This window comes from Cnephaeus nilssonii (assembly GCF_951640355.1).
Source record: "Cnephaeus nilssonii genome assembly, chromosome: 2".
NCBI classification, from domain to species: domain Eukaryota; kingdom Metazoa; phylum Chordata; class Mammalia; order Chiroptera; family Vespertilionidae; genus Cnephaeus; species Cnephaeus nilssonii.
In genome coordinates, this window is record NC_137073.1 from 49,419,965 (window position 1) to 49,446,582 (window position 26,618).

The 26,618-nt window shown below is 43.5% G+C and overlaps 1 protein-coding gene across 3 annotated transcripts in view; it reads right to left on the reverse strand.

Moving 5' to 3' along the window:
* DCP2 (decapping mRNA 2) overlaps nt 1-26,618 on the reverse strand; it is an 80,117-nt gene that overhangs the window by 39,558 nt on the left and 13,941 nt on the right. For 2 of the 3 annotated variants that reach the window (XM_079784478.1, XM_079784477.1), the window contains one exon: nt 669-820. In XM_079784478.1, coding sequence (XP_079640604.1) covers nt 669-723 — 55 coding nt within the window. In that variant the 5' untranslated portion in view covers nt 724-820. Of the gene's footprint in view, nt 1-668; nt 821-5,332; nt 6,190-26,618 lie in introns of those variants that run through there. The other variant, XM_079784476.1, reaches the window with a different exon arrangement.

Consider the following 26,618-nt stretch of genomic DNA (forward strand, 5'->3'; position numbering starts at 1 on the left):
AGGCAGCTGATCGATGTTTCTCTCTCATCGATGTTTCTAACTCTCTATCCCTCTCTCTTCCTCTCTGTAAAAAATCAATAAAATATATTTAAAAAAAAAAAAACCATTAGCAATTCACTAATTTTTTGCCTTGTGACAAAGCTTCTTTTATAATCTTAGTCATGTAATTCTTGTAACTAATAAATTATGATAAGCTATCTTATCTGAAAAAAAAAATGCTTCTTCGAAGGCAAGGACTTCTTTGTTAAGTTGCCACAGGACCAAAAACATTGCTTTGAACATAGTATTTAATAATTATTTGAGAATTTCTATCCCATACAGGTAGTAATCTGATTAAAGATCGCCTGGTTAAATCGAACAGCAAGAATAAAATAACACACACACAAAAAAAAAGAGGAAGTAGAAGAAACTAACACAGATTTCTAGAACTAGGATAACTATTTTAGAAAAAAATATTAATAAAATTTAATTGTAATCATCAGTGTGCATTTCAAGGGGTCCTCTACATAGTAAGAACATGACTGAATGTTTCTACTATTTATATTTGACAATTTTTAGAAACCAAGTATATTTTATCAAATAGATAATTCTGAAGGACAAGCAAAATAAAATTTGTGCTAAATATTTTACTAAAAGAAAGACAATCATTGTAGTAATAAAAAGGATATCAGCTTTAGCAAAGTCTCTTATCCCACACTGAGGTAATCCTGGTGTGTTCTGCATGTAGAAATCCAAGTAAAACCAATGGGCAAGTTCAATCTGAAAACATACTCGGATAGCATTGTCTCTTTCCTCGCTGGGAATATGCAAAATAAATCGGCTGTCAAAAACAAAACATATACAAATTATTTACAAAACAAAACAATTTATTTTAACATATTTAACTGCTTCATCCCTGACCCATCACCAGAGAAAAGGGACCAAGAGTGCAGTGCCGATCAAGAAAGCAAAATTTGGGGAAATTACTATAGAGAAGATAAGTATGGAAAAAACAGCTCTAATTTTTTTAAGAGGCCATTTACATTCTATTCACAAATACAGGGATAAACTAAAGAGCTCAGTAACAATGAATTAAAGGTGAACAAGAAAACCTTCACTAGGATTTTCTCCCATGTCTAGTAACATATTCTAAGAATATATGCAAATGTATTCATACAATCAAACAGAAAAGATCATAGCTGCTTAATCTTCACATTTAAAGTATTACAAAAAAATACTACAGAAATCAATACTCTTGTTCTTTAATAGACTACACACATCCCAAAGAGCATCATCTGCAGAACCTAGTTCAAACTTTCATTGAGGAACTTCCAATGTCAGTCAATATCTTTAGGTCTTCCCTTATGGGGCTAGTCAAATGCCTGGAGAAGAACCTTCCGATCTCGTACCTGGAAGGTAAAGGCCAAGCTGTCATATTCTGGGAGCTGAGCTGGGGGAAGGGGCAGAGGGTTGTCAGTATGTATACAAGATATATAAATTCACTTCTACCATTTTTCAGTATTCTCTGATTCAGGAGTAGACTGGCACTACTATAGTCTCGCATTCTGGTCTATCAGGTCTGCTAAGTCATATAACAATTTCCCTTTTGCTTTATCATTTCCAAAGGTTGTTGCTCACCTCTTCACCCATTCTTCCTTTCCTTGTGGATTTACACATTTAAAAACAGAACAGCCCAGCCTGTGTGGCTCAGAAGTTGAGCTTTGACCTATGAACCAGGAGGTCATGGCTCAATTCCTGATGAGGGCACATGACCAGGTTGTGGGCTCATTCCCCAGTAGGGGGTGTGCAGGAGGCAGCCAATCAATGATTCTCTCTCAACATTGATGTTTCTATCTCACTCTCCCTCTCCCTTCCTCTCTGAAATCAAAAATGTATTTTTTAAAAAAAACTTTACTGTTTTAGTGAGATGTTTGTGTTCAATCTACTATCTTTAACTAGAAATTCCCACTTCAACAAACTTCTAGGAGATCCTAACCCAATGGTCGGCAAACCGCAGCTGGCGAGCCACATGTGGCTCTTTGGCCCCTTGAGTTTTTAGCAAAGGCCAGCTTAGGAGTACCCTAATTAAGTTAATAACAATGTACCTACCTATATACTTTAAGTTTAAAAAATTTGGCTCTCAAAAGAAATTTCAATCGTTGCACTGTTGATATTTGGCTCAGTTGACTAATGAGTTTGCCGATCACTATCCTAACCATAACCTAAAATGTAGTAAGAAAATGCCTAAGACAAACAAAGAGAAATCCAATCCCAACCCAGAAAAGAAAGGCCCAAGTGAAGGAAGGTAAGCAGGAGGATGAGTATAAGAAATAGGACAAAAAGGGGGGCAGGAGGAAGAGGACAGCAAGGTCTATTTATGTAGTGTCTATACCACTTTTACTCCTTTGTCAGAAGTTTCTCCTGCAAACGATTGGGGAAAGAGGAAACACCAGAGGCTGCTTTCTAACTTTAGCAGATAGGTTTGGGTACTGGCACCCCAACACAAAACTCACACAACCTGGTTCTCAAGAGCCCTCCAGTATAAGAGTCAGCTTTCTATCTACTCACATAACAGGAGAAGCCTACCTATAAGCCCCTCTACTATCTAATCTTACCATAAATATAAAAAGGCAACCAAGAATCACTCAACATCTAAGGAAAACCTGGGCCGTGCCAAAGAAAAAATTAAATTTAAAAACTGGTTTCCTAGAACCTTGTTAATCAAAGTGTGGACCCTGGACCAGGTGGGAACATGAAGTGTGAGAGGGGAAAACACACTTTAATTATAGGTCATTAGTTTACTTCCTAATGACCTCCCTCAAAGGAAATTACAATGTGCACCAGCAAAACAAGAATGAAAACCAAGAAAGCATAAAACATGAGATTCCAGAGAGAATAGGGACAACGGGAGAGCGGTGAAAGGGAATTCTAGGACACTAGCTGTTTGGCAAGTGAACCAGTCCAGGTTGGACTAGGAGAGTGGAGGTCTCCAAGAGGGCAACGCTGGAGGAAAAAAGAACTTCTGTATGATTGAGGATGTGACTGAGGATATAATAAAGGAGCAGATGGGGGAAGGTGGAAAGACAGCTAAAAACTTTGGATATGTACATAACTGTCTAACCACTATGCTGTACATTTGAAACTAATACATAATAATACTGAATGTAAAACTGTAATTGAAAAATAAAATAAATAAAAATTTGGAGGTACTGGGTGAGAGGGGTAAAATATATACAAAAGAATCAGCCCTAACTGGTTTGGCTCGGTGGATAAAGCATTGGCCTGCAGACTGAAAGGTCCCAGGTTCGATTCCGGTCAAGGGCATGTACCTTGGTTGCGGGCACATCCCCAGTAGGGGGTGTGCAAGAGGCAGCTGATCGATGTTTCTCTCTCATCGATGTTTCTAACTCTCTATCCCTCTCCCTTCCTCTCTGTAAAAAATCAATAAAATATATTAAAAAAAGAATCATAGTCCAAATATGAAGCAAAACACCAAAATTAAAACAGAAAGACAATGCAAAAAAAAATGGATTTCAAGAATAGCTAGAAGGAATCAAGGAAAAAAAGAAAAAAACTAAAAGGCAGCATCATTTGGATCAATCGGTAAAATGTAAGAAAGGAAAATGCATTTGGACAATCTAAGAGCCTTATGAAGGTCACATGACTGATGGAAAAGAAACAAAACAAGGTTTCCTGACAAAAAAGAAACAAAACCCTACCCACTGTAGCTTTGCCTTTACTGTGGAAAACATGTATGTACATAGTTCTACTGTATAACAAATGCTATTTATTATTGTTCAGCTTTTGCAATCAACCAATAGTAAAAAGTATAAGACATCTAAGGTTACAAAATGAAATGTAAATATTACCTTTTTTTTTTTTTATTTTAGGCTCATCCGGATAGAAGCTGAAGGAATGGGTAAGAAAGAAATGGAACATGTTCTTCTAGTCATTTATCCATAGAGACAGACACCAAATGTTTTTTTTCTTTTCTTACAAAATTTGGGATTACAGAAAATAAGTGCCTTTTAAGTGGTTCATCCAAATCTATTATAATCATACCATCGCCAAAGAAATACAGTGACAGTATTTATTAGTTGCAAAATTATTCTATTTACTTAATTACATGTGCCTTTCTTTTGTGAGGCTTAAAACGCTATATTTGATTTTCTATTACATCCACCTGGCGTGGAAGAACCAGCACAAGCATCGTAAAGAAAAAGGCCTATTTCAAATCTTGATTTTCTGAAATAGGATGAATGTGAGCTTGGGTAAATTACCACCTCCTGCGTCTGTCAGGTGAAAATGGAAATAACTGCACCTACAAAATAGGGTTGTTTGGAGGATTAAATAAAACGTTACGGGAGGACTCAGGACCGGGCGCCTAGTAGTAACCTCATAAATCTTAGTTCTTTCCTACTTAAAAAAAAACGTGAATGCGAGACAACTACTAAAAGTCAGACTTGTAGACACAAATACAGTAACTATAATGGAAAAGGTATTTTATCAGAGCTTTTAACTCACTTGTAATTTAAAACATTTCACAGCCCCCTTACACCTGGTAACAACTCGGGGTAGCACTGCACCAAAAATTTCACTTCGGGGGGAAAATATATATATTTTTTAAGCTTATGTTACACGTTTGGCTCTCTTGAAATCATAGCTGACAAAAGGGAAGAAGGCAAGAAATTGCTCTTGTAGAAGTAGGCGGGGAGTTAAAACCCTGAAGTTGAGAACTTCCTTTAAGGATAAAGAAGGGATGAAAAGAAAACCCACTCTAGTCACTGTCTTCCCCTTCCCGCTGTAAGTTTGGGGATGAACCAGAGTAATTCTTTACAGCAGTTTGCAGAACAACGTTACAGGGAAAAGGGTAAGTTTGGAAACTGCTCCCTGCGGAGGCCCGGGAGCCGGGATTCTAAGATGTGAAACCTCAGGGTCTTGGGACAGCATTGGGGGGAGGGACGGAGGGCGGAGGGGGGACGGGCAGGAACAGCCGGAGCCAGAGAAGCCAGCGGGGGGGGGGGGGGGGGACAGCCAAAACCGCTACCGACCCACTGGGCTTCTGAGGAGCGCCTTCGCTCCAGAGAAAGCAAAAGAAGTGGGGAGCTAAGCAAATGAGGAAACTCCGGGGCTCCGCGCAGAGGGGTGAGAACTAGGGAGGCGGAGGCTGTGGCGGAAAAAGAGGGGTGGTGTCGTCCGAGAGGGGGGGTGGGGGTCCCCAGGGAAAGGGCTCGACGGTGGGACCGGAAAGCGGGGGCACGGCTGTGGGCGGGCGGAGGCCTGTGCGGGCCTCGAATCCGAGAAGACCAGTGAGAGGACGAAACGGGCCGGGACGGCGCGGGCGCCGCGGTACCTGCAGAGATCGTCCAGGACGCTGCCGGGAATCTCCACCCGTTTCGTCTCCATGATGAGGACCCACAGCAGAAGCAGTGCATCCCGGCTCCGCGCGGCCGGGGACGAGGGTACGGCTCGGAGACTCCGGCTGGCCGGAGAGAGCGGGCAGCGCGGCGGCGGCGCTCGCAGGAACCAGAGGGGGAAGGGGGCGAAACCCGCTCACTTCCGTCCGGCGCCTTCAGCCCAAGACCCCCGAGGCTGGGCCGAGGCGGGGGCGGAGCCCCTGGAGCCACGCCCCGGTTCTACTTGAACGGCCCAATGGGAAGCTGGAGAATGGGGAGCCTGAGCGCGTAAGCCAATGAGACGTTTGCTTATTGGTCCGTCGTCTCCAGCTGCTCAATTGCTACTCAGAAAACCCACTTCCCGCCGCCTGCGACTGAGCCGGGGGTGGATACGCGCATGCGCACCAAGCAGCGTTGGCACTACCAGGAAGTCGATGGCTCAGGGCTTCCCCACAGGCTCTATAACTGCGGGACTTGGGCGCGGTCTGCACGCCGCCTCGGTTGAGCCGGCTGTACCTGGGCAGGGCGGACCCCGCAGGCGCGTTCAGCTCTGCGAGTGTGCATTCACGACTCCTCTTATCAGATGTCCTGCATACACACTCACCGCTGCCCCCACCAGTTTTGTGGTGGTTCACCGCTGACCCTCTTCGGGCACCAAGCTCCGAAGGTGAAGACAAGGACTTTATCCCAGTGTCGGACACATAGTGAACCTGAACCCAGGAATCTGCATTCTACCTCTGTACACAGCACTCCAATCTGCTAGTCTCCTCATTCATTCATCTTGCTTAATTATGCATTCCTCATCTTGCTTAATTGACTTAAAATTCATTTGAGATACCTACCACTTCCTCTTTTTACATCAGACCCACAGGCCCACATACACCTGCTAGGTCACTAGTTGAGTCAGTTCCACCGTTTAATCTCCCATCCTTTCTGTTCATTTCTGTCCAAATGACCACATGTACATCAGATTCGCATTTCTCCTCACGAGTGCAAGAGCTGCCTAACCAAGCACCTCTGCCTCCATTCTTGCCCAAGTTTTGGTTTTTTGTTCAAATATAAAAAGGTTACTATCTATGATCAAGCCCAAACTGTTAACATCTATTCTAGAGTCCCATTGTAAAATTTATTTTACTCACCTGTTTTCCATATTTGTCTTTCTCCTACTTATTGGAAAATTTCTTAAATTTATCTCCTAGCCACCTATACTAGTAGAGTTTTTACTTTTCTAGAGTTCTTTTATTTTTCAGATCTCTCTGTTGTAGCATCATAGCCTTGCTTCGTAGATTTCTTATCCCTATGAAGATATTAATAATACATTTTAAAAGTTTTCTTCTTCCTGAATAGTATCATATTCCTCTCAGCTGGAATTTTGCTAATAATTTGATTTCCATCTATCATGTTAGAAATTTTCTGGTGATACTCAACTATAAAATAAGGTATACTTTATTTTCTTTTATTGCACTTTGCTTTATTGCGCTTCACAGGTGTTGCATTTTTTTACAAATTGAAGACAAGACTATCCCCACCAGCAAAGAGATTATGCCTCACTTTATTATAATATTCGCTTTATTGCAGTGGTCTGGAACCAAACCCTGAATATCTTTGAAGTATTCTTGTATTCATTCATACTTAAAAGTAGGGAACTAAAAACTGGAGTTAAGTACTATAAAAGGTGATTGGAAGCTCCCAGCATGTAGGTGGAACTAGTTTCCTGAGAGCTTCACTATAGGATGATCTGACTAGGGCCTAGTCACTAAGCTGTTGGCTGGGAACACATGACATCAGTATCTGTAGGTCATTATTTCCAGCTGGTCAAATTCCCTAAACAGAAAATCCTTTCAGGTGTTAACATAAGAAATGTCCAAATCTGTAGATAATTTCTAAGACTTTATTTGAGCCAAACTGGGAACATAGCTAGTGAGCAAGATCTTAAATGCTCCTGAGAATGGCAGTTTTTCAGCTTATTTTATATATTAGAATCAAGGGAGAATAAGTAAAGAAGGTGCATAATATCCATTGGTGGTAGTGATGGGGAAAATAAGACATTTTGGGGGAGGCTAGCAATCTGAATCTGTGCCAATAACTTAATGTACATTCTTGAAAACCTATAATTAAGTCACTGCCTCTTTCTCCACAATCTGGTCTGGTGGGTCCTGTTTTCCTAATTACCTCCCAATTTGCAAGGGGGCCATAAACAAATAATGTAACAGCTTAGCTAGAGGGGAGGTCACTGACACCACCCAGACCAGGCATTTAGATACAATCTAACTTCCCCATTCTGACTGACTCAGGAGGGGCTGTGGAAGCCCACCACGAAAGCCTGGTAGTTAGGAAACAGATGGAAAACAAAGAAACCAAAGGGTATAAAGAGAAAGCTTCCTCCATATTGGCTTACTCAGGATTTGGAGAACTGACCCCCGGAGTCCATGTGAAACATCCTATCTAATAAAGAGGGAATATGCAAATTGACCATCACGCTGTCACAAAGCTGGTGGCGCCCATAGCCACAAGATGGCGGTGCCCAGTCACCTCAGCCCCGCCAAAGTCCCCCAGTCCTTTCAGCCCCGCTGGGGAGGTGGCAGGTGCACAGTGCAGTCGGACTCGCCCTCAGCCCCCCAGCCGCCCAGGGCCTGCCCGAGGCGCAGGCAAGCCTCAGATGTCGGCTGCCCAGCCAATGCCCCAAGGCACAGGCAAGCCTCAGATGTTGGCTGTCCAGCCGCCCAGGGCAAGCCTGAGGCACAGGCAAGCCTCAGATGGCAGCTGCCCAGCCACCTAGAGCTGCCTGAGGCTCAGGTAACCAAGGCCAGCTGAGGCTTGCGCTGCTGGCAGTGGCAGCAGCAGAGATGTGATAGGGGTGTCATCTTCCCTACCCTGATCGCTGGGTCACCTCCCACCCCTGAGGGCTACTGGACTGTGAGAGGGGGCAGGCCGGGCTGAGGGACACCCCCCCCTCCAGTGCATGAATTTTCATGCACCGGGCCTCTAGTCTGAAAATAAATGGGTTTATTCTGGACCTCCAAGTACTCCTGTGTATTTTTCAGTCACCTGGTGAATTCTGTAACAGTAGATGTATAGCAGGGAAATCTCTAGGACTGGATGAAAGGCAAAATAGAGAAACACGTACTTCTTTTACATTGATGGGTACAGGATAGTTAGTGATTAACATTTACAGAGCAGAGATGGTATTTGGGAACAAGATAACAATGAGGGATTCTGTGGGTTTTGTGCTTTGGTGCCCTCGGTTGTGTCTTCGAGGGGTAGGAAAAGAAAATTACTCTGACATTTTAAAGGAATGTTATCCTAGATGCATAAGAACAATGGGCAAAGCTTGCTTAAGGTAAAGACTGACCTTTGCTAAGGAAGTTATAGGCCTGGGAAGTGCTTACCTGCTATACTCTGTCTAGTTAGGAATTTGTGATCAGACCATCCTGTGTGGTTACTTGCGGTTACTGAGCATGTCAGGTCTGCCAGGAGGCCCCCTGAGCTTGTCAGGCTTATTACATACCCCTTTTTTGTTCACACAGGCCAACCTTGAAGTATTTTGGGAGTCAAGTCGGGGAGCACAGGCTGGAATATCCCTTTGCTTTATTCAATCCTTCTTGGCACAGTACAAGTTTATTTGGGCCTAAGAAGTAGGCCCCGAGACAAGAATTTGAGTACCAGTAGTTTATGTGGGAGGTGATCCTGGGAAAGGTTGGTAGCAAACAGGGAAGTGAGTCAAGGAAGGGAAGAAAGCCAATAAAAGGGTTATTATTAGGGAAGTTAGCACTGTAACTAGAGCTCATCCTGCTGGAGAACTTTGGAGGACAGTATAAAAGACACCTTAGAGTTTTCCCACTCAAGGAGTGAGGAAGATGAAGTTTTATATACTAAACTTCCATCTGCCATTATTTGAGGGCTGCCCCTGGGGCCTGCACCCCAGCCTACCAGGTGTGCAGCAAGGCAGGCTCTGGGTCCAGAAAAAGCCCTCAGGAAAAGAAATGCAGATACTGGCAGTTGGACGTTCAGACAGCATGGTGTAATGCATTGGTGAGGGTGAAGGTGAGCCTCTTCTGTAGTTCTAGTTTGCTGGGTGCACATTCTATCTGTCCTAACTGAAATTCTTTTCTATGTCTGGGAGGCACCTTTGAGGTTTTCTTAGTTGTCCACTTGGAGCTCAAGTCTGGTTCTTAGTTCTCTAAATGATGGCAGTGAAACAACAGTGCAAAGCAAAGAGGTGTTTACCTCCCAGGGGCTAATGGTTAAACAAACCAGCAGATTACCAGGCTCCCTGCTGAAGGCCCTGGAGGGAGTCTTCCTGCTTCCGATCTCTTTGTAGTCTCCCAGCTCAGGGACAGCTGTACAACTCCTTTTTGAGCTCTTAGGGACCAGGAAGTCCTCAAACTGTCACATATTGCTAAGCCAATCTCCCGACAAAGAGTCCCAGAGATGGCTAGGGGCAAGCATCGTCCAAGCTACTTTTCTGCCTCTTCCCCACCCCACCCCTGCTTCCTCACACACACATTTCTAGGAGCTGGGCCAGTGCACATAGAGCAGCCCTTATAGCAGTCCTCTGAAAACGTAGTCCATCGAGCCCAAGGCCTCACTCAAACCCAACTGTCCACTGGCCCCAGAAGAGAAAGGCAGAGAAATTGGAGTGTGGAGATGAGGGAAAAGGAGATGCTAGGCTTCTTAAATTATAATACTGACACGAGTTTTAAATAGTTGGGTTGATCAAAACCTTTGACAAGAAAACAATTTTGAGATATTCTAAATTAAAATGACAGCAGCCAGAGAGTGAGAAAAAGACAGAACAGGTAGCCTCTCATTGGCTGTGGACCAGCTCTGACAGCAAAGACTGCTCACATTCCTGAATATCTGTTGGGATTTTGGATTCTTTTCCAGGTGGCTATTTCCCCAATTATGCAAAAGAGAGAATAGCCAGGCACCATAGAACTCCAGGAACCTCTGCTTCTTATTTACACATAAACTTTCCTATCTGCTGTCCACAGCCAGTCCACAGGAGTGGACACTTCTTCCTTGTGGACTCTGCATCTATCCCAGAACTAGCCCCATTCACCTCCTCCCATCCTCTTTGTTTATAGCTAATGGAAATCTTTTCAGAATGGCTTACATCTTTCTCGCCCCTATCTGATGTATAAAAACACGTGCAAACTCTGGGACAACAGACCTGTTGTCTTTCCTACCTAACCATGCTGCTGGTGGTTTAGACACCATAGCCCAAGACTGGTCTTTTTTTTTTTTTTTTTTTTGGCTAACAATGGCCTAAAAAATCCTTCCTTTTTAAAAAATAAAAATATGCTTATTTATTGCTTTTAGAGAGAGGGGAAGGGAGAGGGAAAGGAAGAGGGAGAGGGAGGGAGGGAAGGAGGAAGGGAGAGAGACATGGGTCAGCTGCTTCCTGTACACCCCCTACTGGGGATCGAGCCTGCAACCCAGGCAAGTGCCCTGACCAGAATTAATCCTGCAACCCTTTGGTGCATGGATGATGCTCAACCAACTGAGCCACCCAGCCAGAGTAAATCCTTCCTTTTAAAAAAGACTTTCAGCCGTGGAAGTTAAAATGATTTTGTTTAACACCTTTAGAGTTCTAAAATATGATATTTCATTTAGTCTATAACTATATGGGATAGGCAGATCAATTAATGAGGCTTATAAATATTAAGTAACTTATAAAGATTAAATGATTAAATCTCTGTGTGTAATGGAGCCAGGACTAGAATTCAGTTCTTCTAAACTCACAGCAGAAATTCTGCTTTAGGGATAATGACACAATAATAATTATTAATATCTACATAGCATATTATAGTATAAAATAGTATAAAATTCTTTTCAAATATCATAATTCTCACAATTGTTAAAGGAAGAAAACATGGGCCTAAAATAGCATCACTGGCACCAAAAGCCCATGATACCAAATCTAGATTTAATAGCGGATCTAATTTCAGTTTCAACTTTTCCTAGAAATGTAATTTTAATCAACCAGTGTGGAATTTTCTGGTCAAGCATCAGTAAGGAAATCTGTCACAGGGGCCCTCTCCAACCCCTATAGAAAGAAGAGGCAATCTGTGTGATAAAAACCCTTTCCTTTTCTTCCCCCAAAGAAAAGATGTCAAGCCCTGAGAATAATCCTTCCTATTCTCAATAGCTCCCTTGCCCCACCCCTCTTCCTATAAAATCCTTCCATTTTGTACAATCCCTCAGAGCACCATTGCAGTTGCTAGTTGGCATGTTACTCAATTTATGAATCACTTAATAAAGCTAATTAGATTACCAAATTTCCTCAGTTGGATTTTGTTTGTTTTTTCTAGCACAACAAACCAAGTTGCTAGGAATTCTAAAAAAAAATTTAACATGCTAAATGGCCTCTCCCAGCCCAGCTGAACTCCTGACAGCTCTGGCTCTATTTCTCTACAGGTCTTTCATCTTTGCCCTACTCAGGATGTTGGGGAGATGTCCCCAGTAGTTCAGACATCATATCCTGACCTGATGACATTCAATAAACAGAGAGAGAGAGCTGTCAGATGTCAGCAGAGCTGATTAAACCGGCAAGCCAAAGATTAGAAAGCCCTAAGCCTTTAATCACTTATACAACCAAGGTGACGGGCTGCCTGTCACTACTCCAGCCAATTCAGCAGAGACAGGGTTGAATCATATATGAGCATTTATTCCAATACTGCCGGCAGTATGGGAGAGCAGCAGGTCATCCACAAAAATCTGCTCTCCCCCTCCCCCCCCCCCCCCCCCCGCCTCCCTCTATTAGCCAGTTGCTTATATTGGGTAGAAAGCCAAATATTACCTGGGGAAGTAGGCAAAAGGAATAAGAATGGATATGCAAAATGGGTATAATGGTTACAGTTTACAAGCAATGTGGGCTGAGGGTTTGTAAAGGGTTGGGGGGGGGGGCTGCAAAAGGCTGGGGTTTTGCAAAGGACTGGCGCCTCTATTTTCTGCAATAAGGTTGTTCATCTTTCCATGATAATAGGCAGCTCCCGGATGGGGAGGATGGGCCGCATTTCCAGGTGAGCCCCCAGGTCCCACGTGCAAACTCCCCGCCAGGTTAGAATGTGCTTTCTTTAGTAAGAACAAAGCAATCACGGTTAACAGAACATGATTAATATTTCTTATAACTAATAGCTAGTCCCCAATATTCTATTTCTGCCCCTAAAACTGACCCAATGACATTCAATAAAAAGAGAGAAAGAGCTGTCAGGTGTCAGAGTAGCTGATTAAACGGGCAAGCCAAAGATGAGAAAGCCTTGAGCTTTTTATCACTAACTAGTATGGTATGAACAAAAGGTTAAAACCAGACAAAGCAAACTCCCTCCATTTTCCCCGTGGAACAGGTCACCAGTCAAGGTTTCAGGTGAATCAGCACAGATACACCTGCCACTGGAGGTCAAAGGCTCCAGCATTTTCATGGACCCGGGGAGGGAGGGCCAAGGAGGAAAGGCTAGGAGCAGAAAAAGACTCCTCCCCCTGTAATAAGGGATCAGCAGAGGAGCCTAAAAAGACCTCAGCCAAAGGCCTCTGATTAAGAGACCTAGGATTAAAGGCCCTGGAGCTAGGAATGCAAATATTTGAAGCATATGAGTCAGAGAGGCCCAAGTCCTTGACTGCAAAGCCCTTCAGAGAATGCAACGCACTGGCTGTGCACCAAGTCTGCTAAGCTAAGGAAAAGCAGTTAATCCCCAGGAGGCATGCCAGGTAAAACGGTTTGTAATTGCCTACAGTTAGGCCCCAACAGTCACACCTGGGTGTTTAACCGTGAGCCAGACTTCTCCAGAACTACTGGTGCTAAGTGAACCCTGACGCCTGTCTTACTTCTGAACTTACAGGAACCCATTCATTTCTTTGTGTTTCAACCAAGTGCTGGGAACCAATTCCAGCATGTAATAATTACAAGAGTTCTGTCAAAAGGTTGGTGAAGCTTGGTGGGCTCAACAAGGGTGAGCCACATATGTAGTTTACCTGTGGGAAACGGCTAAATGGCACTTCCCCCAAACCTGAATAGGATTGTTAACTGCCAGACAGCTCAGGGCATTTTATTGCCTCCTGTTGGCCAAACACCTGAACAGCTGTAGGCTATTCCCCAAACTGATAATGCTTCCGTATTCTACCCTTTGATACCCTACCCTTTGAAGTGTATTATCTCCACCTTGCCTTAGGACAAATCGTGTTAATAAAAGCAGGGTCCTGAGTGAAGGAGGAGAGTCTTTAGCTCCTTTAGCTGAAGGTCCTCTGACCCCCAATGCCTTTCAAAATTATCTTTCGTCTCTGGACTCCTTCTTTTTTTTTTTTTGACTTCTTCTTAATCATCTACTCGCAGCCCCTTTCTCCAGTATGCTGAACACTTTGTGAGGCTGGGAAAAGAACCCCAGCATTATGGCACCCAAACAAGGGACACCAACACCAAAGATTTCTGTTACTCAGGCTCAAATCATTCCAAATGATATGCCCACTAGCCACCCAGTGAACCTTAAGTAAACCTAAGATTCCTGTCTTTTTCACACATTACCATGTCCAATCCATCAGTGAGTCTTGTCCAGTCTACCACTAAAACACATGTTAAGATCTAAAACAAGCATGTCAAACTCACGGCCCACAGGCCGAATGTGGCCCACAACAAATATTTTTGAGGCCCAGCCAATGTAACAGTATGTAAGAAACGTTTTAATAAAAATTTTGTAACTTTTTACAATATCCTGTTATACATAATTAGTAATAACGAACTACAACGTTTGCTAATGACTGATTACTATAATCGTGTTGCATTCATTTCCCTTACACGCCTTAGGCGCAGGCGCGCCATTTCTCTCTACTAATACTAGCAGCGAATATTTTAGCAGCTGATTGCCACGTCATTAGTCTTGGACTGACTTGTCTGGTGTGTGCAAAAGGAAATATTTCACTTTTGGAGAACAAGAAAAAATAGATGTATTTGCATTATGCTTATTAATTTGTGCAGGAATCATTGATTGGCTGCCTCCTGCACGTTGGGCCGAGCCCGCAAACCAGGCATGTGACCTTGACTGGAATCGAACCTGGGACCCTTTGGTCCACAGGCCGACGCTCTATCCACTGAGCCAAACAAGCTAAGGCAAGAAAAAATATTAATTTTTATTAAAATGTTCTATCATTTCATGTTAACGATTACTCATTTATTTCAGCCCTTTGTATTCAGCACGTCTCTATCGAAATAAACCTATATTTCTATGAAAACTGAAGCTTTTGTTTTTTTGTGGCCCACATAAACTTAAACCTTGCTTCTTTGGCCCTTGTTAGCCTTTGAGTTTGACATGCTTGATCTAAAACATATCTTTTCTTTACTTCAATTTGCCATCTTAGTCCAAGCCACCTTATCTTTCCCTTGGACTACTCAATAAGCTACTAACTGGTCTCCTGTTTTTCACTCTTAACCACATTTTAATCCATCCCCCACATAGCATCAAAACTGATTGTCATAAAACATAAATTTGATCACATTACTCTCCTGCTTGAAAATCTTCATGACCCTTAGAGTAAAATCCAATTTGCCTGCCATGGCCTAAGAGTTTATGATGGGGCACCTGCCTATCTCTCTACCTTCATTCCGTGTCCCATCTTCATCTCTCCTTCTAGCCACACTAGTCTTCGTCCAATTCATCAAATACTCCAAGCCCTTTCTGCATACCATTCCCTCATCCTGGAATACTGCCCACCCACTCCCATAATTCCCTCTTTTTTATCCTTTGTGTGCAGCTTAAACATCACCTCATCAGAAATCCTCCCCTGATCATTCTATCTAGAGTCTCTACTGTTACTAGCTATCAATTCCTTTGTTTCCTTCATACTATGCTTCCTCAATTTGAAATTTTTTCTAACATTTTTTCCCTCGTCCCCCCTATACTATAAGTTACAAGAAAGCAGGAATCTCTTCTATGTTATTCATTGACTCCCCAGTGCTTAAAGTGTCTTTGACATATGGTAGCTACTCTATAAACATTTGCTGACTAAAAAATAGGCAAATGAGTAAGTTATCATCAAATATGTGCTGAGATTACTGAGGAGGAGGTGATGAGATGCAAAGTCTTAATATGAGTAAGTGTGAATCTCTTTTAAAAGAGTGAATCTCTGCTTAGAAATCTGTTGGAAAAGATGAATTCCTTCTAGCTCAGATGAGATTTTGTTACTTTCACCAAAGAATCCTAATTAATCCAGAGCTCACTTGCTCTGTGTGTGTATTAGATATGTTATATAAATATATGTAATATATTTTATAAATATACTAGTAGCCCGTTTGCACGAAGATTCGTGCAATAGACCTTCATTCACCTGGCTGCCTGCACCAGTTTTCTGCCGGCACCGGGGACCCAGGCCTTGGCTGTGGCCACCGCCTTCTGCCTTTTTCAGTGTTGGGGCTTGGCCCCGGGCAGTGGCCTTGGGCTCGGCCCCACCCAACATCCCTGCTAAGGATCGCAGGAGCTGACCCCCAGTGGTTTCCTGCGATCAGTGCAGGCTCCCCGCTGGTGCCCAAGGCCGGGAAAGCCTCCGCCCCGAGGCTTTCCCGGCCTTGGGCTCCGCCACACCCCAACGTCCCTGCAACGGTTTCCTGGTGGGCGTGGCTTGGTTGGTGGGCGTGGCTTGTGCGTAGTGAAGGTGCGGTCAATTTGCATATTTGTCTATTATAAGGTAAGATTCAATATATTATGTAATATAATAAATATCTATATATATAAAAGTCTAAGCGACTGTCCAACTGTCCGACCGTTTGACTGTCTGACCAGTAGCTATGATGCGCAATGACCACCAGGGGGCAGACACTCAACGCAGGAGCTGCCAAGCTGTGGTGACTTGGAGCTATGGTTCTTGGGTCATGCACCCAGAACCAGGGAGGAGGGAGCCCAATTCCAGGGTGCATCACCCGAGAATCGCCCTCTCGCAATCTGGGACCCCTCGAGGATGTTGGAGAGCCGGTTTCGGCCTGATCCCCGCAGGCCAGGCCGAAAGACCCCACCTGCTGGGGGGGCTCCAGGGTGTGTCCAGCCCATCTTGCCCAGTCCCTCGCCACCGGCCACCTTCTAGTTAATTTCCTTTCAATGCACACAAATCCGTGCACCAGGCCTCTATAAAATACTATAAATATACACAATATATAACTATGTATATTAAATATAAACATCCTATATAATAAAAGCCTAATATGCTAAGTGTCCAGTCGTCCATTCAACCAGTAAAGCGTAATATGCTAATGATATGCTAAGGATGCTCAACTGCTCGCTATGATGTGCACTGACCACCAGGGGGCAGACAGTTGACCAGTTGCTATGACATGCACTGACCACCAGGAAGCAGATGCTCCGACTGGTAGGTTAGCTTGCTGTTGGGGTCCGGCCGATAGGAACTGAGTGAGATGGGCTGGACATGCCCTGGAGCCCTCGCAGTCCCTCCCCAGCTGTCCAACCTTCTGCGTCCCTCCTGGCCCTGATCATGCACTGGTGGGGTCCCTCGGCCTGGCCTGCACCCTCTCGCAATCCGGGATCCTTCGGGGGATGTCAGAGAACCAGTTTTGTCCCAATCCTGCAGGCCAGGCTGAGGGACCCCACTGGTGCATGAATTTGTGCACTGGGCCTCTAGTATATATAAACTAGAGGCCCAGTGCATGATTAAATCATGCACGTGTAGGGTCCCCTAGGCCTAACCTGCCATTTAAGCCATATTCACTGCCCCGCAAAGCCTAGCACACTCTACGGACACTGCTAGCAGCCTGCTCCCCGCTTTTGATGGCAGGGGGTCCGCTGGTGCTGGAGCGGACACACAGCTCCCCGCTTTCGATCGCGAGGGAGCTGTCTGTCTGTCCGCTGCTGCACCAGGCCTTTCAAAAGCCTCCGGCGTGGTGGAGGCTTTTGAAAGGCCTGGTGCCGGAGCGGACAGACAGCCAGTTCCCCCGCTTTTGCTCCCTGCTTTTGATGGTCCGCAGCAGGACGTGGGCTCGCTGCCCCAGAGGCCCCTTCTGTGCCGCAGCACAGCCATGGCGCAGACGCTGAGCTCGTGCTGCCGCTGGCGACACGAGCTCAGCGTCCTGCCCGCCCAATCAGCCCTCCCGGCCATCCCAAGTCCCGCCCCCCCCGCGCCTCCTGGCCAATCGTGGGCATAGCAAAGGTACGGTCAATTTGCATATTTGTCTATTATTAGTTAAGATACATTGCATATATAAAACAATTCTAGATGATGGAACACTAGAATATTGTCCTTTTCTTTTTTTCCCCATTGATTTTTAGAGACAGTGGAAGAGAGAGGGAAAGAGAGAGAAATGCTGATGTGAGGGAAACACATTGATTGGTTGCCTACTGCAGGAGCCCAAACAGGCAATGGAGGAATGTGCCCTTTACTGGAATCGAACCCGGGACCCTTTGGTCTGCAGGCCAATATTCTATCCACTGAGCCAAACCAGCAAGGGCTTTTGCCCTCCCCTTTCTGCTCTTCTGTCTTGTCTAACTCCCATGCTTTGATGGGTTTTTGCCCAGAATGGGAGGAGGCAATTGAAAGGGAGCAAATGAAGCTCTCAGACCCAAATAAAAAAGCTCTAATCTAGTTGTAAACAACCTTTGTTTCTATGAGGGGCAAATCAGCAAAATGAAACTTGTCTCAGGATCTTTTTTTTTTTTTTAATATATACTTTATTGATTTTTTACAGAGAGGAAGGGAGAGGGAGAGAGAGTTAGAAACATTGATGAGAGAGAAAGATCCATCAGCTGCCTCCTACACACTCCCCACTAGGGATGTGCCCACAACCAAGGTACATGCCCTTGACCAGAATCGAACCTGGGACCCTTGAGTCCACAGGCTGACGCTCTATCCACTGAGTCAAACTGGTTAGGGCAGGATCTTTTGTTTTTGAAAAGAACTTCTTTCCCTGGTTTGGCTCAGTGGATAGAGCACCAGCCTGGGGACTGAAGGGTCTTAGGTTCGATTCCCGTCAAGGGCACATGCCTGGGTTGCAGGCTCAATCCCTAGTAGGGGGCATGCAGGAGGCAACCAATCGATGATTCTCTCTCATCATTGATGTTTCTATCTCTCTCTCCTCCTGTCCTCTCTGAAATCAATAAAAATATTTTTTTAAAAAGAACTTCTTAATTTTTTAAAATCAGAAATATAATCTGTATAATAGTTCTTAAGAATGTTCTTATTAATTCCCTGTCATGGATGAAAGGATTTTTTTTGGACTATAATTTCAGAAACTAAATTACTAACAAATACTAATTACTATGTTGAATCTTTAAATACATTTTATTAAATAAGCATGCTGGATGCTGGTTTGTTTTTCTTTCTTTAACTGACCTTGTAAACTTTTATTTTAATTGGGAAAGTTGTTTGTCTCATGGCATCTCTCATACTGAATTCTTTAACAGAAGAGGTTCTATTGAAAAACAATAAGCACATCCACAGTACTTCTCCAATCACTCCTTATTAAAATCATAAGTTCAGTTTAGCCCTGTAACTCTATTCCACAAGGTCCACGTGGGGGGAGTTTATAGGGTTTTCGCCACCCTCCAAACAGAGGCCCCACCTGCGATAGGCCTGGGAGCCCTAATTGTTCCAAAATATACAATGAAACCAAAAATCGAAACTCCAAAATTAGGTATTATAGCTACTAGTAGAAGGTGTCCATTCCTTTTTTCCACTTAAAAATTGTATATCATACTAGAGGCCCAGTGCATGAAACTCATGCATGGGGGGGGGGGTCCCCTCAGCCCAGCCTGCACCCTCTCCAATCCGGGACCCCACGGGGGTTGTCCGATCGGGCCTAAACTGGCAGTCGGACATCCCTCTCAAAATCTGGGACCACTGGGTCCTAACTGCTCACCTGCCTGCCTGCCTGATCGTCCCCAACTGCCCCCCCCACCGGCCTGGTAGCCCCTCACTGCCCCCCCCCACCAGCCTGGTCACCCCCAACTACTCCCCCTGTGGGCCTGGTCGCCCCATGCAGCCTGCTGCTTGGTCGTTTGGTCGCCCCTCACTAACCCCGCTGACGGCCTGGTCACCCCACGCAGCCTGTTTGGTTGTCAGTTCGGTTGCGATGGTTGCTTAGGCTTTTATATATATAGATTGATCATGTTTTGCGCCCAAGAACAGGTCTTGAAAACTACTAGTAAGGCTTTTGCCATGTGCAGCAGCCCATTTCTAAGGAGTCCAGGTAATTACATTATTTTCTGGTTAAAAGATTGAGATCTCTGAAAAAACCCTTTCCCACATAATGAAAACCTCCCCTTTAAAGTTGGCCTTCTCTTCCCTATTCTGTGGTCACTGCAGTATTGCCAAGCATTATTCACTCTGCAACCTTGCTCTGTAGCCTTTCCCTCTGTCTACTGAGATTTAATTTACAATGATATGCTTTTGGCTATTTATAAAATTAACTTTTTACTTTGATAAAATTGCAGATTCATATCTAGTTATAAGAAGAGAGATCTGATGTAACCAGTTTCCCAAAACTATAGCAGGATATCCCAACCAGGATATTGACATCGACACAGTCAAGACACACACGACCTTTTCATCACCGTAAGGATCCTTCATGTTGCCTTTTATAGCCAGCATGTTCTTTCTTGGTGTCATATATTTATCATATATTCCAAATGAAGACCTTTCCATGACTTTTACATGCCTTCCCCTCAGTTTTGCTTAGGAGCTTATTAACAAACTAGTGGCCCGGTGCATGGATTCATGCACATCGAAAGGAAATTAGTTAGAAGGTGGCCAGAGGGGTGGAACTGGGTGAGACAGGCTGGATATGCCCTGGAGCCAACCTCCCACGGTCCCTCCCCGGCCGGCCACACTGGAGGTGGCGCTGTGGCTCAAAGGGTGTCTGTGGAGTGAGCAAGGACCCTCCGGCAGGTGGGGTCCCTCGGCCTGGCCTGTGGGGATTGGGCCGAAACTGGCAGTCCAACATCCCCCGAGGGGTCCTGGATTGCAAGAGTGCTCAGGCCAGGCTGAGGGACCCCACTGGTGCATGAATCCATGCACCAGGCCTCTAGTATAAAATAAAGAGCCTGAAACAATTACAGACTGAAGGGTTTGAGAAAATTAGAAGGTAAATAGCTCTGTGGAATGGTGCAAAATTTTATCTTCCTTTGAGTGAAGCTGAAAGAATATTATAATGTTAACGGGAGAAAGAGCAGGAAGAAAGGACTTCCTCTCTTTTAATTTAAAAATTTTTTTTTCCTTTTTAAGAAAATATATTTTATTGATTTTAGAAAAGAAGGGAGAGGGAGAGATAGAAATATCAATGATAGGAGAGAATCATTGATTGGCTGCCTCCTGCATGCTCTCTACTGGGGATCAAGCCCACAACCCAGGTATGTGTCCTGACCAGGAATTGTACTATCATCTCCTGGTTCATAGGTTGATGCTCAACCACTGAGCCACACCAGCCAGGCCTTCCTCTCTTTTGTTTTTTTGTTAATCCTAACTGAAGGATATTTTTCCACTGATCTTTTTTTTTTTTTTTTTTTTTAGAGAGAGAGTGGAAGGGGAAGAGGGAAGGAGATGGATGGGGAGGGAAGGGAAGGGAGAGAGAGAGAGAGAGAGAGAGAGAGACTGAGAGAAACACTGCTGCGAGAGAGACACATCAATTGGTTGCCTCCCACATGTGCCCCAGCTGGGGCTGGGGATCAAACCTGCAATTCAGGTTCGTGCCTGTGACTGGGAATCAAACCCACGACCCTTTGTGGTGCTTGGGCCCATGCTCTAACCACTGAGTCATACTGGCCAGGGCTAGCATAATGCTTTTATAGAGTATTCCATGTTGTTGCATTAGTAATTCATTCCTTTTTTTTTTTTAACCCTCACCTAAGGATATTTTTCCATTGATTTTTTAGAGAGAGTGGAAGAGAGAAGGAAAGACAGAGAAACATTGATGTGAGAGAAACACCGATTGGTTGACTCCTGCACAAGCCCCGACCAGGGCCAGGGCCGGGGAGGAGCCTACAACCAAAGTATGCTCCCTCTCCCTCTTCCTCTCCCTCTCTCTCTTTTACTCCTCAGCATCTATTTTTCCTCTGGTAACATGAAGCTATTTTCCTTCAGGAGTACTCCTTCCTCACTCTCATCCATGCATTTGGGTGGGTTTAATTCCTCACCTCCAACCCCTTCACCCTAGCCCCCAACTCTTAGAACATTTGTCACAATGATTATTTAAGGAATAGGCTAGGAACCTAAGCCAGGCTCAAAAGAGCCAATGCTAGGATATTTGCTGGACTTATTGGGACAGAATTGCCTTTTTCTGCTCAGCGTGCTAGTGCTAAGAACGTAGCCGGGAGATCCTGTGCCTTCTCACTCCAACAGCCTGCCTGAGAATGGAGCCAAAAGAGAGGAACGGGGTAAGAGATGGAAATAAAAACCAACAGTTCTGATCATACTGTTTGAGCCCTGGAATCCCACGGAGCATTGAACCATGGGTAGCCCCTGGATTTTTCATTATCTTAGCCAGAACTTTCTCTTTTACTGATGGTATTGTTACTCTTTTAAGACCATCTTGTCTGCCTCTTGCAATCCTGAATCCTGACCAAAGCAAGAGGGTGACCTGGGGCTGGAGATGGGAGCTTTGGCCCCACTACTTTGGCCCTAAACAAGAATGACCTCTGACACCTGAAGAACTTGAGAGCACTCCAATTACACTAACAAAATCAATATATCATGAATGAAATATGATATCTGCAGAAAACTGTCTCATAAGTCCAAGTGGGAAGAGCTGAATCAGACAGTTGGCTAACATTAGTCACATCTCTAGAAAAACAATGAGTCAGCAAGACATAGAGGAAAGCCTGGAAGAGAACGGAGATGTAGAATTTGGCACAGCCTCTCCAATTCCCATAGACTGGAGACACACTGAGCCGCCAGCCTGACCATCTTCTTGGCACTGCCTCCGAGGAGGACCTTTAACCTTCAAAAATCACTTCACTTAGGCTTCATTTCAATTCAACTGTCCAAGCAACCTGAAGGTTACAGATTTGCATGCCATGGAGCTTTCCGTCAGCATTGTTAGGGCTGATGCAAGGCCCTGCAAAGGAGAAGGGGAGGTTCCAGATCAGAGTCATTTGAGAGAGTGAGTGGAAAGTCAAACAGCACCCAGGAGGCCAAGACCGAACCCCAGGTCTGGATGGCCCTAAGCAGAACCAGAACTCGGGGGAGGGGTGTGGAATTGGAAGGGGGTTGTTGGGTGAGGGGCTACACTGTCTGAGTCAGAGACGCAGTAATAAAAGATCAGGTGATATTTGAAGAGATTTTGGTAATTGTTCTAATCTACATCTGGCCTTTGTTGGCGAGGGCTGAGAAGTGGTGCTGGGTTAAGGACAGGGCCCACTTCTCTTGGTTCTAGTTTTTTGCCTGCTCCCACTACGGACCAAACCCAGATTTTCATTAATGTTGGAAATACCATTTAAGAATATTATTCCTTTGTCCTAAAGCTTTTTCCTTCAAATAATGCAAATGTCCACAAAGAGCATTACTACATTAAATTTCATCGCTCATATAGACAGTCTTATTGACAGATTTCTTTTTTTTTTTTGAAGCAAAAATTAAATGCCCTCTATTTTACTACTTAAATGAACTTCATTGTTTTTACTACTAAAAGACTTCTAAAAGTGAATTTTCCTAACGTTCGATATAAAAAATTCATGCAAATCAATGAAGGACTTACTCTGGGAATACATAATGTATGCAATTTTTATGCTTAAAAAGCACAAGCCATAATATTATTAATATGCAAAATGGATTATTACTTTCCTTACATTTGGCCATAGATAGCATTATTTTCATAACAGTGGGGTAAGTGAACCATAAATTTGCAGTTTCCAAAATTATATAAGTCTTAAAGATTATCTACCTTAACCTGGTGTGGCTCAGTTGATTGGAGCATCCCATGCACTGAGGGTCTCAGGTTCAATTCCTGGTCAGGACACATACCCAGCTTGCAGGTTCAAGCCCTGGGACATGTGCAGGAGGCAACCAATCGATGTTTCTCTCTCACATCAATGTTTCTCTCTCTCTAAAATCAATTTTAAAAAATTATCTACCTTTGGCTTTTGAGTCCCATTTCTTTAGAATTATTTACTTGGGAAAGAATGGCAAATAATGACCAGCACACAGACTGCCAGGTTTCAAAAGAACTGTTTTGGCCTTGTTTCAGTACCTACATTAAAGTCTGTTTATTTAATTTTCTACAGAAGAGAATCTGCATTGCTAACCTTGGCATGTACAGCATGCATCCTAATTTAGGTAAAACACCCATGCCACCAGAGCTCCATAAAAGCTATACAAAAACATGTTAGTTTCAGAAATGTAAAGTTTTACTTGCAAAGCATAATCAGCCCACTCTGCTCCGGTGCTAGGCTTCTCATTGCTTACTTCCATTGCCCTGCTTCTGTCTCCATCTCGCTGACCTCCTCTCTCTTCCCTTCTCCCCAGTAACCCCCTTTCCTTTACTTTGAGCCTCTGTGTGTCCTTGCACACCTTCTCCCGGCTCTCTTAATTAGGTAAACATATAATACATGGGGATTAACTCTTCCCTGTTTTACAAAATAAAACTCTCTGCATTTCCTCTTTTTGTAAAAATACATCATGGAAATCTCTCCAAGTCAATTGATAGAGAGCTCACTCATTTTTTAAAATATGTAGTAGTCCATGTTGCTTAATAGTATATGATGTGGCCATTTAGTCAATTATTTCCCTATTGATGGTTCCAATTTTTTGTCACTACAGAAAATGCTGCAAAAAAAAAAGTCTTTTATGCCTGTTCTTATGTACTAGTGTCTTTATTTCTAAGGACTCCTGGGGGTGAGATTACTGGGGCAAAGATATGCATATTTTTTCTGTTAAAATTAACTGCCAGATTGTTTTCCCAATGGACTGTTCCAAATGTAATGTATGAGCATGCCCTTTCCTGCACTCACCTCTATTGCCACCCGCCATAACAGTTATTAGCCAATTATCGCATCTTGGTAAAAAGCTGTTGCTAAGTTTTTAATATTCATCTTTGTTAATTTTATCTATTACTGCCAGACACATTACCTCAAAGTTTTGTGTCTAAAAACAACACTGACTATCCCTGGAGAATTCAAATGGAATAAAAGGGTCCCCAAAGGTAAGTAAAAGTTTCTTTTCTACCCTAGAATTCCAGTTTCATCTACTCATCCACCTACCCAGAGATAACTATATTTTATAGTTTAAAAATATTTCTAAGCCTATACTCTTTTAATGTGGAAGAGTTCCTCAGTCTTTCTGTAGATAACATTTTTATAAATTCACAAATCAAATAATTCTATATAAAGTTTCTAGTATGTCCCTTGTCTTTTTCACTTAACATCTTGGACATTATCTATTCAAGTACATATATATCTATTTCATTTGCTTTATTGGCTGCACAATATACTGTATCAGTCAGGTTATGCTAATGATAACAAATGACACCAGAATCTCAGTGGGTCTACACAGCAAATGTTTATTTATTGTGTATGTGAAGCCTGCTGTCCTCCCTATGAAGGCTCAGTGCCCTGACTGCTTCTGTCTTGTGACTCTCCTTCCAGTGTGTGTTTCTACAATTGTTGCACCAGAAGAGAGCATGGAGGTCTCACATGATCTCTGGAAATGCTTCTTAAATTTCAGGGATCAAAGGGGATCACATCAGCATGCCCAACTTCAAAGGGGCAGGGAAGGGTATTCCTCCCTGCACTCAGAAAGGGATCAAGAAATATTGGTGAACACAATAATACCTACCACCTATATCATTGAATAAATATAGTATAATTTATTTAAGTAATCCCTTATTGGTGGACATTTAGATTGTCCCTGGGTTTTTTCAAAAATCTTTCTACATTTATTTTTGCAAACTTGTGTGAGTATATCTGGAGTGTAAATTCCAAGAAATGGATTTGCAAAAACAAAAGGAATGTGCATGTCACGTTTTGATAGCGCAGGGCTGCTGTTTTGAGATAAGCTCAAGAGGCGTGAAGAGAGGAAGCCACACAATACAGGACACAAAGAGAAGAAAGAGATGGGAGAGATTTGGAGAACAGACTTCAAGCTTGCCTTTCTAATTCACAGGCCCTTTGAATCCTGGCTATTCATATCCACTAAACCTCAGTATGTGTTCAATAAGCTCTTATTTTTACTTTTGCATGTTTGAATGGGATTCTGCTACTTGCCATACGTTACATCAAACTTTGAGGGGCACAGGAGGAGGGATGGCCTGATCCTTACTCTCATTTCAGATTTCAACCTAGTAGAGAGCTGGGGCAGGGAAAGAGCTGAGCACTAATAGAACCCCAACCTTCCCCACTAAACCAATGTTTATGAGTTGAGCTGCTTTTCAATCCAGCACCCATGGTTGATGGAAACGGAGCTTCCTCACGTCTGGAACAGGAGCACAAACTAAGAAAAGTCTTGCTTTGAAATTCCATCTCTGCACCAGAGGAAAGCCCAGCTCAGATTTCACTTCACAGCAGCTTTATCAACTGCTATCAGAGCTCGTCCTGATCTCCAGCTTTTCTACATTTATAACACATGGCATACAAGTCAGTCCACATTTGGTTTTGTATTTTTCTCTCTTTGTCTTGTCTCTAGAATTAGATTTAAGGCTGAGTGTGGGGAAATATTTTATATTTTAAATTTTCTACAGGGCCTTGCAGATATGACACTCAATAAAGGTGCAACTGTTGACTGATTAATTCGACCGAAGCCATGCAAACCTGACTTAACATGAGTGTACTATTTATAAACCACAAATGAAGTGAAGGACAACTTGGGTAAAACCAACATGTGGTTCCCATTTGCCAGGTTTCCCAGGGAATATAGATTATTGCCTTGATGATAAAACTGCAGCTATTCTGAAAACTGACAGCAGACACCTTCATGTGCCATTCTAGTAGCTAAAGACTATTTTCTTAGACTTTATAAACTTCACATAAGTAAGCCTACCCATATTCTAAAGTAGATTGATAGGATATGGTACTCACCCTATCAGTCATCACTTTTATTTCTAAAGTATTGGAAGCATCTTTCTCCCTTTCTTGGAAAATCACTCTATAAATGTTGTATATCATTCCCACGCATTTTTCCTATTTTTACCATAATAATATATATCTATAAATGACCTATGCTATTGCTGTGCATGCATGTTTTACGCTTTCCCCTTCAGCTGATCTTAGGTCAAGTTCCACAGACCTCCCAGACTTGGTCATTCCAGTCCTCACTTTGCCTTAAGTT